The following is a 17,910-nucleotide window of genomic DNA, read 5'->3' as shown; positions in this document are numbered from 1 at the left end:
GGACAAGCACAAGTCCGATCTAAACAGTCCCGATGGAAACGAAACAAAATGAAACGAAACGAAGCGACCCGTTATGAAGAAACGCCTTGCTATGATTTTTCTCGCTCTCCCTGACTGATGCATGTATACTTGGACAAATAAAAGAGCACACTCCGAAGAAACCGCGAGATTGAAACTATAGGGAGAGACAGGGAAAGGGGGGGAAGAGGAAGGGAAGAGGAAGAGGCAAGAGATGAGACAGGAGGGAGGTGAAGGAGAGGGGAGGAGGAGAAAAAAATGAAGAGGTAATCCAGTTACATAGCACAGAGAGAAGAGAGAAGAAAGGAAGAGGAGGAGGAAGATGGGAATAAAGAAACCGATTATAGCCCGAGTCCTTCATGATGAGGATGATGAGGGACCTCATTGGGATCTTGATCCCGATTCCACCTTGACATGGAATCGTTTAGGCGGGTGTTTAGCAGCTCGAGGCGTGTCTGGAAATTATCAAGACGATCCCACTCGTTCGTATGGACCATATTTGCAGGGGGTGCCACGATACCCCCTGCGTTCATGAAGTCTCGATGTGAAGACGCCGGTCCAGGGGCTGCGGCGGGTTGCAGTGGAATCGCGGGCGCCACGGGTTGAAGTGGAGGCATAGAGCCTGCGGTGGCAGACATGACGGTGTGGTGAGGGTGCGGTAGATGAGGAGGTGGAAGTGAGTGCGGATGCGGATGATGTGCATGTGGGTGTTGTGCGTGCGGAGATTGTGGGTGTTGAGCATGTGAATGGGGCGTGTGCACTAATGATTCAGATTGATGATGATACGTTCGTCGAGTTGGATTATGATGCATGCTTATTGGGAATGGTGAGTCGTCATCTATGATGAGGTCGGGGATGGAGTCGATGTGATTGGGGTCTGCTTAGATTAGCGGGGTTCAATATGGACAAGCGAGTGTAATGCGTGAGCGCGGGTGTCACCTCAATGCAGAGGCAGATGCAAAATGATGGTACTTACCGTAGCTAAGAGGGTAAGATGAGGGCTCGCGCGATGGAGACTGGATCTCTGGAGGTGATATAGGCGTGGCGGCCTCGTCGGCAGGCTCTGGAGTATAGCAAGTCATGTCGGACGGGGTTGCTATGATGATATTAGACATCTATACGAAAAGAGGTATGATAGAGGTCGGCGTACTGGGTTCCGGGCTCATCTGTTGAATATCCTTGTCTTTCTCCTCGCTCCAACTATCGCCGTAGCGACGCTGAAACCGAGCAATGCGCTTGCTGTCAACTTCTTGTCCGTTCACCCGGAAAGCCGTCTGTTTGCCCCTCGCGGCACGCTTTTGCTGTTTTCGAATCATAAGGTGGACTTCTTTGGCTTTAATATTCTTGCGAACGTGCCAGGCAGCAAGGCGATCTTTGTATTGTTTTTCTCTGGGATTATGTTAATTTCACGGCTGGACAGAGACAATAGGTAAAATCGAAGTGCATCAGGCTACTTGAAAATAGAACCCAAATTGCAGATACAGATCGATGGAAATGAATGAGGGACAAAATCGGAACAATGATGGATGGAAAGAAAATCTGATATAAAACATACGAGGCCTGGAATTTATAATCACGCTCCATAATGCGCTTCACATCGCGCAGCTTCAGTTGGTCATTGCGGTAGAGTTGCTCAATAATCTCGCGATACTCGTGCCAATCCTCGGATCGGCGGGGCCGAAAAATGGATGAGGTGGTGGGATTCTGAGTGGAATTAGATGGATTCGGACCCGGAGTTGGCGATTGCGGTGAGAGCGTCATGGACGATAGCGGGGGGAAAGGATCCATCTTGCCATGGGGGAGAGCGAGGGAGGCGAAGAGCCGACGAGAGAGAGAGAGAGGGCGAGGGCGAGGAGGGGGAAAAGAAAAGAAAGCAAAGCAAAAATAATACAAATCAAAATGGCAATCGGAAGCAATAAAAACCCATTAGCTGAGCAGCGAGAAAAGCGAGAGAATAAAATGGTTTTCTTAATAAAAAAGGGAAAAATGGAAAAAAAAAGAAGCCAGTAATGAAGAATGGATCACCAGGCAACTTGAGCATCGGCCAAGGAATCTCTCGATTTCTCTTTGCGGCGAGCTGCGGCGGACGCACGACCCCTGGCTTCCCCGGGCAAATCAGCGAGCGCGAAGGATGGAGGCGATGGGGAGGGGGGCTCCAGGTGCACTGTCACTGTCATGATCGCCAACGGTACGGGATGCTGGGAGAGATCTCCGGCCGGGCTCTAGCCTGGTTGAAAGTAAGTGGGCTTATTCGCTGGAGGCTATTGCCTTTCTCGGTGGAGCTGAGGTACTTTTGCACTACTGCGCAGCCTAACCGAACTATTACATGCAGTGCACTGGCCGCAAATGGGATGCATTTTCCGCTGCCTGGCCCACAGGAGACTGGAGGGCCGGGTGGGTTGGGATCGTTGATTGGATATTTGGCATGATGGGACAAAGGAGGTCCTGGAGATACTCGGATGAGCTCCTCTCTCTTTTTTTCATGGCGATACCAATTCGTGAATAAATGCATGGATTGCCCTAAGGCAATACAGAGCAATATAGACAAGGATGCTCCGTACTAGTACTGTTGATACTAGGCAATACCCCGGACACTCGACCATGGACCCAGGATGGACCGGGAGCGGCCCGAGACTCGTGACAGCCTTTGTTTGGACTCACTCAACTTCCCAGCATTCTGGTTCGACAAGCCACCCCATTTCGTATTGTTACAGGCGAAAGCTGTATGATACCTGGGATTATTAATATCTTTTTGTTTTGCTGGTCAGTGGTGGTGGTCTTGCATCCCACTCATTTTGGTCATTTTTGGTCATTTTTGTCCACTTGTCAAGTTGCCTCGTGGACGCAAGGTGTGTGGGGGGGGGGGGGAAACCGTTAGACATGCCTCGCCGTTAGACAGTGTCATCCCCTCCCCAGAATGTTGTAAAAATAGGCGCGCAAAAGGGCTAGTGACCCAGGATGCAATGTGTCACTCCTCCCCCATTCAAGGGGCGAGTCTCAGTCCTCGCATTCCTTGCGCTTTGGTCTCTGAACCCATTAGGCCCTTGACCATATCCGGCCGAAACTCAGACCTCTCGTGGGTCCTGACTCATGCGTCTGACGTGGGAATCGTAGGGTAGAATCAAAGGGGAGAGGGGGTGAGAAAATAATAAAGGGTAAAAAAAAAAGGGAGATGAAACAAAGAGGCGAGGATTACGATCGCATTTGGAATTATTCGTCCTTTTGTGATGTACACTGCCAGAGGTACAAAGTACATGGGCAGTAAGTCCAGGGGTGGTGCCATCGTATTTCGGGGATAGTGATTGAAAAAAGATCGGTACTTTCGAATGGAAAGGTCTCGAGGTATTCCGCCTGGGCACTGGAGTACAGAGTACAAAGAAGTGAACAACGTCCCTGGCCCGGTTGCCAATATCTAGAACGCGATCAGTGTGTCAGGTGGCAAGGCATCGATGGCTGCATTGATCGACACGGTCGGGGAGGTCAACCCCCCAGTCCCCGAGGGAAACGAACAAAGTACGGAGGGACTGCGTCAATGGTGTATGTATTACATTAGGGAGATCGATCTTGTATATACGGAGGTACGGAGGTACACTTGGCCCTGGCTCATGTACTGGTCGAGGCGTCTGGAAGTATTGTTTGAAAAGTACGTGGCAAATGAGGAGAGAGTGAGGCACAGGACACAAGTACGAGTCTGAACAATCGGGCACCGTCCCTCCTGCATGCATAGTCCGAAGCGCCCTTCCTCGAACAGGTATCGATCTGAGGTTCGAGGCGAAATGCGGGGCGCGCGGTCATTGGGGGCTGTTGCCAGTGCTCCTCTTCATTTAGTTTGTTTAGTACTTATGCACCCGACAAGAAACGGTATCCGAGTGGATTCCATGTGGACTCCGGCCCCTCCCAGAGTGGGCTCAAAGTGGACTCTTTCACATCCTGGGCAGCATTGACGACGGCTTGCCAGCACGGACTGAGGCAAAAACGAGGTTCCAGGCCGAAGGGGAAAAGGGGCCAGAACGGGAGTCCGAGCGACAAAAAGAACCATACGGCAGGCCAGTTCCGCGTGGAGCTGGCTCGAGCTCAGGCCCACACTTCAAACGCCGAACCTGGCGGCGGAGATATCTGCCGCGACCGTGGCCATACGCCCCACGGACCACCGTTCACCGGCTCGGATCGCATGCAGGTACTAGGATGTAGCGCGCAGACCGGATCAGAAGGGAGTCGTGGCGGCGCGAAACGAGACTGCAGGATCATATCGGAAGTGGATTCCTTTGGCCCGCTGTGAGGAGGAGTTGAGGCGCAGGCCAAATGGGAATAGAACGGCGTCTTCCGCGCTCCACGAGTGGTCTCCTGCAACCAGCCGAATAGATGACAAGGGAGATTGGCGATTCTTAGCTTCTGCCGATCAAAACCCGGGATGGCCCAACTAGGCTTGCCCTGTTCAACCAAGCCTGAGTGGTGCTGCCATAGGTAAAAGCCCATCCTCGGTCATAAGTACGTGGAGCTACTACCTGAGAAAAAGTCCCTGGTGAAACCCCTCCTAGCAAAGTGATCATTCAATAGCAAAGAGCGCCGCCTCCAAATTAATCGACCAGGATGGCATGCACGAGATGCTCACCGCATGCACGTAGCCTCCTGGCTGAATCCTTCATTCTTTGGTCCTTAATCCTTGAGCCTTTGACGCTGCCTTGTTCAGGGCCGCGACTTGGCGGGGGCGGGGCTTGAGGTGGAGGACGGTCGAGCTGCTGGATTGCTAGCAGCTACCGCCGCCGCGGCGACGGCCGCCGAATGAGAGCCAGTGCTGGCGACATTGCTCGTGTGCGCGAGAAGAAACTTGCAGCAAGTTAGGGTATACTTGCACGCGCGCGTCCATGTTTCGTCGTTTTGGTTGAATCCAAGCTTGATGCTAGCATCGCCGATGCGGTCCCGCTTGATTTCGTAGGGAAGTCTCACACCGGGAGCAGTGGTACCAGGCTGGCCCCGGCGTGGCGAGGCCATGGGTGCTGGGGTCGCTTCAACGAACTGACCAAGCTGGCGTAGACATTCCAAGAACGCCACCATGCCGCTGTCGAAGCGACGGTGGAGCCAGGGAAGATTGAGCGGGAGATCACCCGAGGAGAAGAGATCTAGTTGGGTGATCTTGGGCGCGCTACGGTCAGTAGCAGTTGTTCCAGCAGGCTGAACAGGATACTCAATTTTGTCAATCCGAGAGGTGGACCCCAGTGGCCGCAGGCGATATCCTTGGAACTGAAAATTAAGCCGGTCTGCAATAGTTGAAAGCAAAAGACAGGTCTGGCCCCAGGCCGCATTGATCTCGGGCCACTCAACCGAAGGGTTGGCCAGACGGCCAAGACGCAGGGCATTGATGGTCCCGAAATAGCCATCATGGCCAATGCAAAACGCGTCATTGTAGACATTTGTCCGTTGTAATCGCTCCAACTGTTGCGAATCATGGTCGTAACGCATGTTCAGTGCATCCCGTTCAGTTTGAAACTCTCCCAACGTGAGAGAGAAGCCGTTCCGGGCCCGCCAAAAGCTCTCCTCGTCTGAATCGAGCTGCCGAGACTCTTCTTCGAGACCGGCGATTTCTTCGTCTAGTGAGTCCTTCTCTCGCTCAAGGGCTTGTAGTTCGGCAAAGGCTGTTTCTTCGGCCTTGAGACTCTCATGGAGACTTTGTTCGGCCACATCGATATCCTCGCTTGATGGAACAGAAGCATTCAAAGTCCGAAGAAACGCAATATACGCATCACGCTCCTTTGTAGAAGCGTTCAATCGTTTTTGCAACCCATCCACCAACATATCAGTACATTCTATGCAGATGGGATGATCGATATCCGATCGCGCAGAGACAATCTCGAAGAGACGAGTGGCTTTCTCGACCTGACTTGAGAATGAGCCGTTCTCATGGTTAGGGTCGTGTGGTTGGGAGCTTTTCCGGTGGACACGGGACGGCGAAGACGTGTCTACTGCAGGAGGCCCAAACTGGGACTCAGTGAGCATGACGAAGAGACATGCTGCCGCTATCCCCTCGTGTCAGCCCTGATCCGTGAGCCTGGGCTCCGGCCCGCGGGCCTTGTAGAGAACGCCGGTAGTAGGGGGCCGTAGATTGGTTTGCATTTCGTTCGTAATTCTCACGACGTTCCGGAGGATTGGAGGATCGATTTGCCGAGGGGGTAGCTCCTTGGTCAGAGACTGTTTTGCCTGTAGAGTCTATTCCAGCGAGAAGCTTGAGGTCAGACACCGCTCGTTGCGACTGGATGGGAATGAGTGGACACTTACTAACAAGCAACTCGAAAGCTGTGGGGTTCAACGAGCCCAGTGAGCCATCAAGAGTCAAGGGCGTGCGACACTTTTGACAATACATGACGAATGAGGGAATCTCAGTTGAAGTCCAAGTCCAAGTTCATGATGATATGATGTTTTGTGGGGGAGCAGCAGAAATGCCGGTGGATGCGGGGAGGAAGTTGAGTGGAAGTCGACGTTGACGTTGCGCGGTTGCGGTTGGAGCTTCCCTTTGCTTTCCCTTCCCGCACGTCACTCACTCAACCACACCTTTACTTTTTCTACTGCTGCGCGCGCTTAGCCACGCTTTGTTTGGAGTGGCCCACCTCCGATTATTACGAACTACTGCAATGCGCAAACATTCTTGATTGCTTGACGCCAGTGGCTGTCTCAACTTTCAACCTGACAGCCCCGATCGCGCGACACAGACGCGGACGCGTTCGAAACGCCCGCAACAAATGGCCAACAACGCCTACACCGACGATACAAACACAATGGAACCTCCTACGAAGAGGCCTCGTCTCTCGGTTACCTCAGACCCTCCGGAGGAAGAAGTCTCAGATGACTGGGATCTACAAACAGCACGCGCCCAGAATGATATGAAGTTGAAATCTATCTTCGAAGACATCTTTGCGAAATACGGTCAGGACTTTACGGAAGTCGGCGATGAGATCGACCTGGAAACGGGAGATATTGTGGTTGACAATGGTCATTTATTGGGCCTGGAAGAGGAGGGTCGCAACGATCAAAGTCAGGCATGGCACGCCAAGGAAGATGAGGATCCTGAATCTGAGAATGAAAAGGAGCCTGTCGGATCACCGCATGACCCTGATAACCTTGTGTTTGAAGATCCAGGCGCGCACTCGGATGATTTGTTCCACTTCACGCGACCGGAATCGAAAGGTCCCATCCCCGACGAGGATCATTCCCATCCAAGAGAGCCTGCATTGACCTCGACCTCCGACAACCCACAAGCCTGGCAGGCACCAGAAGAGCTGGACGTGAAACCTATTCCCGAGGAACTGGGCCCAATAGACCCTGTATGGAAAGTCCCTGAGCTTCCCCGCTCCTTTTCGACGCCTAGAACCGAGACTAGGTTCGCAAAAGTGCCATTTACTCCACGACTGCCCACGGTGGACAGAAAATCATCGCCACCAGGCTCCAGATCCCTTTGGAGTGTTCCAAGAAAACGTCGTCCGCGCACAGAGGGGAAGCCCAGAGCGACGCCGAGCAAAACCCGACCCCGGGCGAAACGCAAGTATCATTCCAGCCCCGTGGCGCTGGAGGCGCTCGACTGGTCTTTCGCGGATATCGCTGAAGAAGGCGACGAATCGGACGACCCGCTGCAGGAGTATCAGCCATCACCCACCCCGTCCAACGCAGCGAACATTCGTCGGAAGCGAATGCGCATAACGGCCCATGACAACTCTAACCAAGAAATTCGATTTGAATTAAATCCTGAATTGTTGGCACCTGCCGAACCCACTCCTCACGACCAATCGGCTACAGATACACATCTTGACGCGAATCATAGCCACGTGGAACAAGGCGACGCACGGGCAACGGTGACAAATTCTATCGATGTACAATACGATTCCCCTGCACTTCCCACCACAACACATGGCGCCGCGCCTGCGTCGAGCCCTGTCCCTGTGTCCATCCCTGTATCTACACTAGTACCTGCTGCACTGTCCTCGGATCCCATATCACCGAGGTCCCGCACTATAATGACTCCCGACGAGATGAGACTGGTGCTTCGCAAGCGCCACGTTGAAGGTAAAAGATGGAAGGAGATACTTCCGTTTCTGCCTAACCGCAGCTTGGACAAACTCACACAGTGGAACTCAAATCATTGGTTTGCTGTTCGTGCGAAACCATCTCCACTCCAAGCTCCCTGGTCTCAAAGCGAACTTGAAACCTTCGATCGCTTGCAGGATCGGCCATTCCTTGCCTGGAAGGATTTCCACGTACAGCTGCCCGACCGATCCAAGGCTGAAATTGAGTTTGAGCTAATGCGCCGTTGGGTTGGAGATGAGGTCTGGAATCGCGATGGAAGTTCCTCCCTGCCTCAGTTGAATAATGACGGCGGTGGCTTAGAGAGGCATTGTGTTAACCCACAATACCAACCTTTGAAAAATGATGCTTTAGAAACAGACGTCCGTGATCGAGAACCCTCTGTCACTCGCCTCGACACTCCCTCGACTCATCAGACACCAGCTGTTCCTAACCCCGATTCGCCCTCGGCTAGTCAGACACCAACTGTCTATTTGATTAGCGACGGAGAGGATGAAGACGATGGGGAGGATCAAATGGATACAGAGGATTTCGGTACACTCAGTGATGAAGCAAAGGTCCACATGGAAGAAGTCAGTTCAGATCCTCCACTGCCTGACTCGTATACTTCCCGTCTTGGAGCTAGGCCTGTCAAAGGTTCTATCAGTTGGCCAATACCCCAGTCCAGCGACTAAGGGAAACCCCCCGAATTGGACTATTGATAGAAAAAATAAAACATGTATCACCACCAATTGATTGAGTCTACTCAAAATCTTCATCTCGCGCATTAAGAACGCTTTCAAGCTTTGTATCAACGGCACCGCCAACATCACCAGCCTTCGCCCAGAACCGGGATAGATGCCTTGACCCGGAATCGGACAAGACCGTAACAATTCGATGGCCCGGGCCTAGCTTTTGCGCCGTCTTGACTGCCGCAATACCTGGTAGCCATAGTCAGTATAATTATATCAAAAAGATCAATCATCAAGAAACCGATAGCAGAAAGCAACTCACAATTCACAGCACTACTACTCCCAATAAAGATCCCATCTTTCTCAACCAACCACCTTGCCATAGCCAAAGCCTGCGCGTCCGTAACCCTAACCGCATCATCAACAAGTTCCTTCCCCGCCTCAAAATTAGCCGTAACACGATTAATCCCAATCCCCTCAACAATAGTATCAACCTGTGGTCGTCGCCGCGTACCCTCCCTCTCCTTAAGATCAAACATGACCCCAAACCGCACACGATTATACAACCCGCTTCCCTGAGGATCAGCCAGCACAATCGTAATATTAGGAAGTAGCGGTTTCAAATATCGCGCAACGCCAGAGATAGTCCCACCCGTACCCGCACCCGCGACAAAGGCATCAATCTTTCCTTCGCACTGGGCATAGATTTCCGGACCACTACCGCCATAATGGGCGCGCCAGTTCGCTTCGTTTTCGAATTGGTCTGCGAAGAAACCGCGGCCTTGCGATGATGCTGTGCCAGTGTGACTCTGGGCAAGGGCACGCGCGCGGTTGACAAAGTTGTCTTTTTCCACGATGGGGGCGGGTGGGACCCGGTCGACTATTGCGCCGAGTTTGAGGAGAAGATTGGATTTCTCGATTGCTTGGTCTGAGGGCATGCAGATGTGGGCTAGGTAGCCTTTTGCTCGGGCTAGGGTTGCTAGTGAAATTCCTGTTGAGCCGGATGTGCCTTCGTAGATTGTGTCTCCGGAGTGGGGGGTTAGAATTCCTTGTTCTTGGGCCTAGGTTTCAGTCAATATCTGGCAAATAATGATGTTTTTATTGATACAGTTCCTCCAGCGGTGCCGGTAGAGAGCCATACGTGCAAAATTGAACAAGCATTGGGTGGAATGACATACAATTTCAATCATGCTCAGAGCCACGCGATCTTTTGAGCTCTGGCCAGCTCCGTTTAGGAACTGCATTGCGTAAATGTTAGCCACATTTATACATATAACTCGCCTGTATATAGCTATGCTCATTTGGTGAGCGGAGAACTGGGCTTGCGCACCTCGGCTTTGCCTAGAATCTCACACCCCGTCTCATCAGAAAGGGATTTAATCCGGAAGAGTGGCGTGTTCCCAATGCATCCTTCAATGCCCTCGACAATGGCCGGAGGTCCTGGCCGCGCGACAAGACCCTCAGGCTCGGATTTGGATGGGGTTGGGTTTTCGCGGCGCGGCGTAGTGAGTGCCTCTTTACATATTAAGGCTAGACCGGCACCCGCAATAAATGCAGTGGCAATATAAACAGCCGAATGGTCCGGCATATTCAGTGCTCGAGGCCGTCGTTTAATTCATTGAAATTTGGCGCGATATCGATGCGCAGTCTGATGTCGACGCTCGGACCACTTGCGTGCGTAGATATCCCCCGGGGGGGGGGGTTCTCAATTGGAGGTGAAAAGGGGCGAATCAAGATTCTGGCTAAACAAAATCGATTGCTGAGTAGTCCAACAAAAGCAGTTAATAATAAATGCAAATGCAAATGGTAACTTGAAGTAGAAATGGAATATCAAAAAGTCAAAGTGGAAGTGGAAGTGACAAAGCACGTGCCTCCTGCCTGAGGCCATCAACCATCGCATCTTCTTCTCTCCGCAAAAGCTCCCCCCAAAGCTCTCCGACTGCTTCAACCCGCGCAACAAACATGGACTCGCCAGTCCTCAACCAGCTGTTTCGACAGCTCTTTCGGCATCCGGCTTGCCAATCATTACGGCAGTCTCCATCAACCTTCTCCAGGCAAACACAATCGCGTACATTCTTCACCCGCCGCAGTGTCGCCAAGCGCAAGGTCCAGGATGGCGGTACGCTGTGGACGAAACGTGGCGATGAGCCGAAGAATATCGACCAGGAGTACCGGACATATCCACTGGTCACGGCGAATGACCTACGCAATCGCCGGCAACGGCCGAAGCAGGTCAAAATGCTGACGCGCGAATTCATCGATGGTACGTTTGGAATTGAGTCTCAGTCGCGCATTTCCGCGATGCGACATCGCTTTCTTTGTTACTAACCCCGACGATTATAGACAGCCTTTATAATCCGCACTACGGCTATTTCTCCAAACATGCGACTATCTTTACCCCCGGCGAACCATTCGACTTCAATAGCATAGAAGATGGTCCGGCCTTCCAATCGCTCCTGGGCGACCGGTACATTGAGTTTGAGGATAAGCTTGATGCGATCAAGCCAGATGAATCAAGGCAGCTGTGGCATACCCCGACGGAGCTCTTCCGACCTTACTACGGAGAGTCCATTGCGCGATACCTAGTCTCCAACTACAAGCTCACCTTGTACCCATATCACGACTTGATCATCTATGAAATGGGTGCCGGTAACGGTACCATGATGTTGAACATCCTGAACTTCATCCGTGATACGGATTATGAAGTGTACCAGCGCACAAAGTACAAGATCATTGAGATCTCCTCGTCACTAGCCGATCTCCAGATGAAGAACTTGATGGACACCCTCGAGACAGCTGGCCATCGAGACCGTGTCGAGATTGTGAACAAGTCCATTTTTGACTGGGATACATACGTGCATTCGCCTTGTTTCTTCCTCGCTCTCGAAGTCTTCGACAACTTCTCCCACGATACCATTCGCTACGACTGGAACACAGGGCTTCCCCAGCAAGGCGGAGTACTTATCGACGCGGAAGGCGAATTCCACGAGTACTACAATGCCAAGTTGGACCCTGTGGCGGCTCGATTCATGCGTGTTCGTCAGGCTGCAGCTCGCCGCCCTTTCCCCAGTCCGCTCGGCCACCCATATCTCCGTGGCTTGCGTTCCATGTCTCCTTTCCGCGGTGACTACACGCTCCCTGAGTACATCCCTACACGGATGATGGAGTTCTTTGATGTTCTGAACCAGTATTTCCCTGCGCACCGCCTTGTGGCAAGTGACTTCAATGTTCTGCCTGATGCCGTGCCAGGTATCAATGCGCCGGTCGTTCAGACTCGGTATAAGCGAAAGACCGTGACTGTGTCGACACCATTTGTGAGTACCCCCCGCTTTTCCAACCTTTCTTCGCTCAGTATACTGGGGATTAATTCTAACATCCTCCCCTGCAGGTTCACCAAGGATACTTTGATATCTTTTTCCCAACTGATTTCAATGTATTCGAAGATGTTTACCGAGCCGTTACGGGCAAACTCACACAAGTGACGACTCATGAAGATTTCATGAATCGCTGGGCGTATATTGAAGATACGGAGACACGGAATGGCGAGAACCCGCTGTTATTCTGGTACAAGAACGCCAATATGTTGATGACGGTATAAATTTCACCGAGGGAGGCAAACCATGTACATTAGTCTCAAGTTGACAAAGAACGTTGGAAGTATTCTTGCATCGATGCAATCCAGCTTTGATCACACCCCCCTCCCTCGTTCACATCAGGGCTAGCAATAGTAAGCCGCATAGAAGTCAAACACACGTAGCCACCCCATTTTCAGAACGGCCTATCCTATAGTCCACCCTGTCATATCGCCCCGTTGAGGCTCCCTGGCCATTGAGAGAACACCCTGTCGTTCCTCGAGCAATGGTTCGCCGCCATCTGCACGGCCAGCTCACTCCCGTCAGATCCGTGCGTCCCGCATCTGGGCAGTCTGAGTCCACGGGTCTATATAACAGCTCTAGATTTCCCATGTCGCGAAACCGTCAGCTAAAACAGCCCTGGAGTAATAACATAAACCCTTCTTCCATCACAAACACAGGTACTTGAATACCGCAATGGAGAAATCCATCCCAATCCCAATCCCAACTTCCAACCCCCCACCAACCCGCGGCTTAAAAGGCATAATAAGCCGCGTATCCAGCATCCGCGTCGCATACCCTAATTCCGTCAGCATATACCGAGACCTAAACACGACCTATCAATCCTGCTACGAAATTGCCGTGAATGTCTCAGAGCAGTACAACAGCTACCGACGCGCCGGGCAGCGAATTTCAGGTATTCGAACTCTGTTAGCGGATTGCGATGCGATTTTGAAGAAAGTCCATGGCTTTTTGCAGAGGTATTCGAGTCTGAGATCGCAGAGGCCGACGTCGAAGGAGAAGTTTGCTTTTGTGAGTGAGGATATTGAGTTTCAGAGGAGGAGGGTCGGGATTTGTAGGGGGAAACTTGGTGAGGTTCAGAGGTTGTTGCAGGGGTATGTATCCATGTTTCTTTTTTAAATCTGGATTTGGATTTGGATTACTTCTGATTTTTTCTTTGCTTGGCTGTGAGGAGAGAATCGATGCTAAGCTGGTTTCTTTGGTAGTGCTGATTACTCTAGCCAGCAAAATGTGACTGCAGATGAGCCCGGAGGACTCGGAGAAAATGGAGATATTCCTGTCGGAGATACGGGCCAAGTTCCTCCTGTCGAAGAAGGTATCTTCAATACTCCGCCCCGAGGGGGCCACTTGAAAGTATTAGTATTGACGATCCAACCCTCCAGTTGAACCTTCAGCAGTCAACATAGAAAATACCCCCACAAACCCTCTCGACCAGAAACCTCCACATAGATCCCGATCCCAGAAACGAAACACTCGTTTAGCGACAGCAGCCTCTGTCTATCGATGGGAGGAAGTTCGCTCCCTCGTCGAAAGAGGTGCAGATGTAAATACATCTGACAGTCGAGGATTGAGACCCCTGGTCTACGCTTTAAATGGCAGGTACAGAAGCAAGTATCGCGATGAAGCTAGAGAAGCAAGTGATATTGTCCGGCTATTGCTCAGCAAAGGTGCAAAGTTTGGCAAGACGGAGCTGGATGAGTTACCCCGGGCAGGGACCTATGGGGAAAGGGAGTATCGGAAGTGGGTGACGAAGGAGAATCTTGAGTGCGAGGTGGAGGATTTGCGGTTTGAGGGGTTTAGGGATAGTGGTATTAGGGTTTAGGGCGTTAAAGATCGATCTACCATACCTTGGTAGTAAAGCTACTAGTACTAGGTACTCTGCAAATTGCTCAAGGACTTAATCCTGATACCTCCGGACACAGAGTGTACAAACTGGTGAAATTTTAACCCCAAATCTCCGGGCCTCTATATGTTGTTCTAGTGCCGACCATTGTCTAGTTCCCTATCCTTACTTCTTGTTCCAAACTTTGTCACGTCATGCGGAGCCGTCACCGCTGGTCATATATCATGATATATTGGGGAAACTGAACCAGGCTATCACGTGCTAGAGTGCCTAGGTGGTATTTAAGTTGTCAACTTTTGGCCTGGAAGTGCAAATATCACTATTCATTTATTCCTCAAATATTTAATATTTGCCCAAGAATCTATATTCTGTGAACCTAGACTCAAGATGCACTTCAAGACCGCAGCCATTTTCCTTATCCCACAAAGCATGGCAACAGCATATTTATCGTACGTTGCGTGATAATATGAGCAAAGATTGCTATTTGCAGTAATTAATGTGGTATAGGGCACCGTCTTCGGGGCAGAAAACTGCCGCGGATTGAACAAGAAGTTTGAATCCGGAGAATGTATCAACATAGAGAATGCTAAGCACGAGTACAATGCCTGAGCGAAGAAGCAGATGAGGTGCTAAACATATTTCCTATAACAGAGGCTTGCTTCTTCAGCAGAACAGTCACTGCACTTTCGACTTGTATGGGTTTCAAATCGATCATCCTTCAAAGCCACAAACTGACAGCATACAGCCACAGTACGAATTGCGAGCGCGGTTCTTCCAGGCAACTGCGGGAAAGGATGCTACGCCCTGCAGAACTTCGATTACCCAAAGTCCTTTAGCTGTTTCAGAGGATAAACAGGCAAGATATCTTTGTGGATGGCAGAAAGAAGGTAGATACATAGCCGATTAGGATTTGCAGGCTATCTCATACCCGACTGGCACTGAGGACTTGCATTTCTGCAAACTGAAAGGGGATGTCAATTACGTGCTCTGCTGTAAATGCCATGTCGTCAATAAAGAATAAAGACTCGGAAGCAAAGACCTGACTTTCCATACTTGGGTTGGTTATGAAAATTGTTTTTTCATACCTAATCAAATCTAGACGACCTCGTAAGCGAATATTCCTTACATCGGATCAGCATTTAAAATACATAAAGAGATACAAGCACCCAATAGACTACCTTATCGCATACTCCCTCTCCAGATGGCTTGATGAAGAGATATGCTAAGAGGCGTGGGGATACCAAGCCGTCACTGAACACTGTCCAGTACGGGCCGCATTAAGAGGGAGTCTATTTTTCTTTTGCATAGAGAACTCTGTCTTTAGTATATACACACCACGCATTATAGCGCAAAACTTGGAAGGAGGAAAGATCCTGAATTGTGGGATCCACGGATTGATTCGGATGATTACTATATTCAAGTTGCTAGTAATTAGTATTAGTAGTAGTAGCTACTAACTATCCACACTATTAATGCTAGTAATGTCATACTCGCGATATTTCTTTGATCAAATGTGAAACTCTCCATCTCCGCATTCACCCCGGTTACTAGTATACAGTGAATGGTCCTCTCGGGTGTGACCCCTCACCTCATGCCAGACCCGATGATCTCAACAACCTTTGGAAGAGGGGTTACCCTGCCAAGTTTTAGACAGGATATCAATGACCTCTCCCAACAATTTCCCAATTTCTGCCAGGGCCGATACATTCCATCCCTGCGAACCTTCCGCAAAGCTATAAATACTAGTAATAAGTCACAAATAAAACAAACATGGCATCAAATCTAGACCCCCAGGGCCCGCACTGGAAGCCCGCTGTGCTCACCAAACGCAACACCCAAATCAACGCGATCCCAACATCCTGGCGCCTCCCAGATTCAGTATTGGAAAACCTACCCACTTCGAGCATACATGTCATTCGATCCAGCGGCATTTTAACCGCCGACGAACTATCCTGGACTGAAACAACTGATATCCGCGACCTAATCTCGCTCATTACCTCGCGCCGCGTAAGCAGCGAGCAGCTCACGACGGCATTTTGCAAACGTGCCGCGATTGCGCAGCAGGTGACTAAATGTCTTACGGAGATATTTTTCGAAAGGGCGCTTGCGAATGCGAGGGCGTTGGATGAGTATCTGGAAATAACTGGGAAGGTTATTGGACCTTTGCATGGGATTCCGGTTTCTGTTAAGGATCGGTTTGATCTTAAGGGGGTTGATACGACAGTCGGTAAGCTACAATACATATGAGAATCTCTTGAACTCTTCTCATGGTTACTTCCCTTTTTTGCTGACACTTGCAGGCTGGGTCGGTCTTATCAATAAGCCGGCTAAAACTTCTAGCTCCATTGTTCAACTTCTTGAGTCGATGGGTGCGGTGATGTATGTCAAGACTAATATTCCGCAATCACTTATGGTGAGTTCAGCTGTTATTTATAAGGTTTTGTCTCCCAATTATTGGGGATATGTGAAATTCAGCCGTTAATAGTCCCAGATGTCCGACTCGTATAATCATGTCTTCGGTCAATCGGTCAACTCATTCAATCACGCCCTCATCTCTGGCGGGAGTTCTGGCGGCGAAGGTGCTCTTATCGGATCTTGCGGCAGCATCCTAGGAATTGGCACAGATATCGGTGGCTCCATTCGAGTACCTTCAGACCTTCAGGGTTTGTATTCTATCTGTCCGACAACAGGGCGTGTGCCGTGGGACTGTTCCATGTAAGAACTTCCCCCAGTTGCAATCATTCCTTATCAGAATTCTGGAAAGGAAACACGAGCATCATTAGCTGGTTATCCATCTCGGTCATACTAACATCAAAAGCCTCCATCAACATTATCTTGTTCCACCAGTAGCAGGACCAATGTCTACATCCTTATCAACATCGGAATATTTCATGGAAAGACTCCTCGCCTCCTCCCCCTGGAATCTCGACCCGGCCGCGATTCCAATTCCCTGGCGCAAAGAGCTGGCCACGCCCCCAACTGACCGCAAACTGAAGCTTGGCGTTGTATTCGACGACGGCGTCGTCAAACCGCAGCCTCCGGTTGCACGCGCTATGCGGGAAACCGTGCAAGCATTAAGAGACGCCGGGCACGAAGGTATGTTATCAAAGCGCGCAATCAAGATGTGAACTGGTATAAGATATGAACTAGTCTAATCCACAACCAGTCATTGAATGGGACACAACCCTCCACACACCAGCAACCAATCTCTGGACAAAAGCGATCCTCGGCGACGGCGGCGCCCACTGTCGAAAGTTGTGCGCTATAATCGACGAGCCGTTGATTGAAGGTATGGTTGTGGGTACGGAAGAAGATATGTTGTCATTCGTGGAACGGGAAAAAGTAGAAGAGGAGAAATATGACCTTCAGACGCAAATGCTTGCTCAGTGGGTCGATGCGGGTATCGATGCCCTCCTTATGCCGGTTTTGCCCTGGGTTGGATATAAACCTAAGACTTGGGTGAAGAGTAGTCAGTGGTTGGGATATACAGCTATGTGGAACTTGCTTGATTATGCTGCTGTGACTGTTCCTATTGGTAGGGCAGATAAACAGATTGATGGTGGTGATGCGGAGTGGAAGGGTCATGTTGGAAGGAATGAGTCTGATGAGTTTAATCATTCGCAGTGTGAGTATCTTTTGGTTGCATTCAGATGGTGATGGTTCACATGCTGACTAGTCGCGGGCTTAGATGACATCGATCTGGTAGATGGAATGCCTATTTGTGTGCAGATTATTGGAGGGCGGTTTGGAGAGGAGAAAGCAGTTGCTGTCGGAAAGATTGTTGATGAATTAATGAACAAGACTCCGTTTCATCCTGTCGCCTAATTAGCTACATGTGTGATTTCGCTTTTACTACGAGATTCATGCCCTATGAAATATGATATAGGTCGTGAGTGGATTCGTCATGAGATTTCTATTCGAGCATATCCAATCA

General features: G+C 50.5%; 6 protein-coding genes across 6 annotated transcripts; 3 read left to right on the top strand and 3 right to left on the bottom strand.

The window, feature by feature from the left end:
- Positions 1 to 359: 359 nt before the first annotated feature.
- On the bottom strand, positions 360 to 1,806 carry N7509_004130 (Clr5 domain-containing protein; the record flags this gene model as incomplete). Its single annotated transcript, XM_056628767.1, has 4 exons — positions 360 to 895; positions 995 to 1,114; positions 1,169 to 1,407; positions 1,574 to 1,806. The coding sequence occupies 4 exons, from the start codon at positions 1,804 to 1,806 to the stop codon at positions 360 to 362; spliced, it is 1,128 nt and encodes a 375-aa protein (XP_056491501.1).
- A 2,898-nt stretch (positions 1,807 to 4,704) lies between these two features.
- Positions 4,705 to 6,376, bottom strand: N7509_004129 (beclin 1; the record flags this gene model as incomplete). Its single annotated transcript, XM_056628766.1, has 2 exons — positions 4,705 to 6,032; positions 6,097 to 6,376. The coding sequence occupies 2 exons, from the start codon at positions 6,374 to 6,376 to the stop codon at positions 4,705 to 4,707; spliced, it is 1,608 nt and encodes a 535-aa protein (XP_056491500.1).
- Positions 6,377 to 6,752: 376 nt separating this feature from the next.
- Positions 6,753 to 8,762, top strand: N7509_004128 (Myb-like DNA-binding domain protein; the record flags this gene model as incomplete). The annotated part of the gene is made up of 1 exon (XM_056628765.1): positions 6,753 to 8,762. The coding sequence occupies one exon, from the start codon at positions 6,753 to 6,755 to the stop codon at positions 8,760 to 8,762; it is 2,010 nt and encodes a 669-aa protein (XP_056491499.1).
- Positions 8,763 to 8,829: 67 nt separating this feature from the next.
- N7509_004127 (putative cysteine synthase) lies at positions 8,830 to 10,347 on the bottom strand (the record flags this gene model as incomplete). The annotated part of the gene is made up of 4 exons (XM_056628764.1): positions 8,830 to 9,008; positions 9,082 to 9,820; positions 9,938 to 9,997; positions 10,090 to 10,347. 4 exons carry the CDS (start codon positions 10,345 to 10,347, stop codon positions 8,830 to 8,832), a joined length of 1,236 nt encoding a protein of 411 aa, XP_056491498.1.
- A 374-nt stretch (positions 10,348 to 10,721) lies between these two features.
- Positions 10,722 to 12,357, top strand: N7509_004126 (class I SAM-dependent methyltransferase; the record flags this gene model as incomplete). The annotated part of the gene is made up of 3 exons (XM_056628763.1): positions 10,722 to 11,022; positions 11,103 to 12,073; positions 12,148 to 12,357. The coding sequence occupies 3 exons, from the start codon at positions 10,722 to 10,724 to the stop codon at positions 12,355 to 12,357; spliced, it is 1,482 nt and encodes a 493-aa protein (XP_056491497.1).
- Positions 12,358 to 15,746: 3,389 nt separating this feature from the next.
- Positions 15,747 to 17,801, top strand: N7509_004125 (uncharacterized protein; the record flags this gene model as incomplete). The annotated part of the gene is made up of 6 exons (XM_056628762.1): positions 15,747 to 16,203; positions 16,277 to 16,389; positions 16,468 to 16,691; positions 16,795 to 17,072; positions 17,143 to 17,601; positions 17,665 to 17,801. The coding sequence occupies 6 exons, from the start codon at positions 15,747 to 15,749 to the stop codon at positions 17,799 to 17,801; spliced, it is 1,668 nt and encodes a 555-aa protein (XP_056491496.1).
- Between the last annotated feature and the right edge of the window lie 109 nt (positions 17,802 to 17,910).

Source organism: Penicillium cosmopolitanum (genome assembly GCF_028827165.1).
Source record: "Penicillium cosmopolitanum strain IBT 29677 chromosome Unknown utg000005l:1.0-4006212.0:1.0-4009387.0, whole genome shotgun sequence".
Lineage (NCBI taxonomy): Eukaryota > Fungi > Ascomycota > Eurotiomycetes > Eurotiales > Aspergillaceae > Penicillium > Penicillium cosmopolitanum.
Note: the sequence above shows the minus strand (reverse complement) of the source record. Positions and strands in the feature narration are given on the sequence as shown.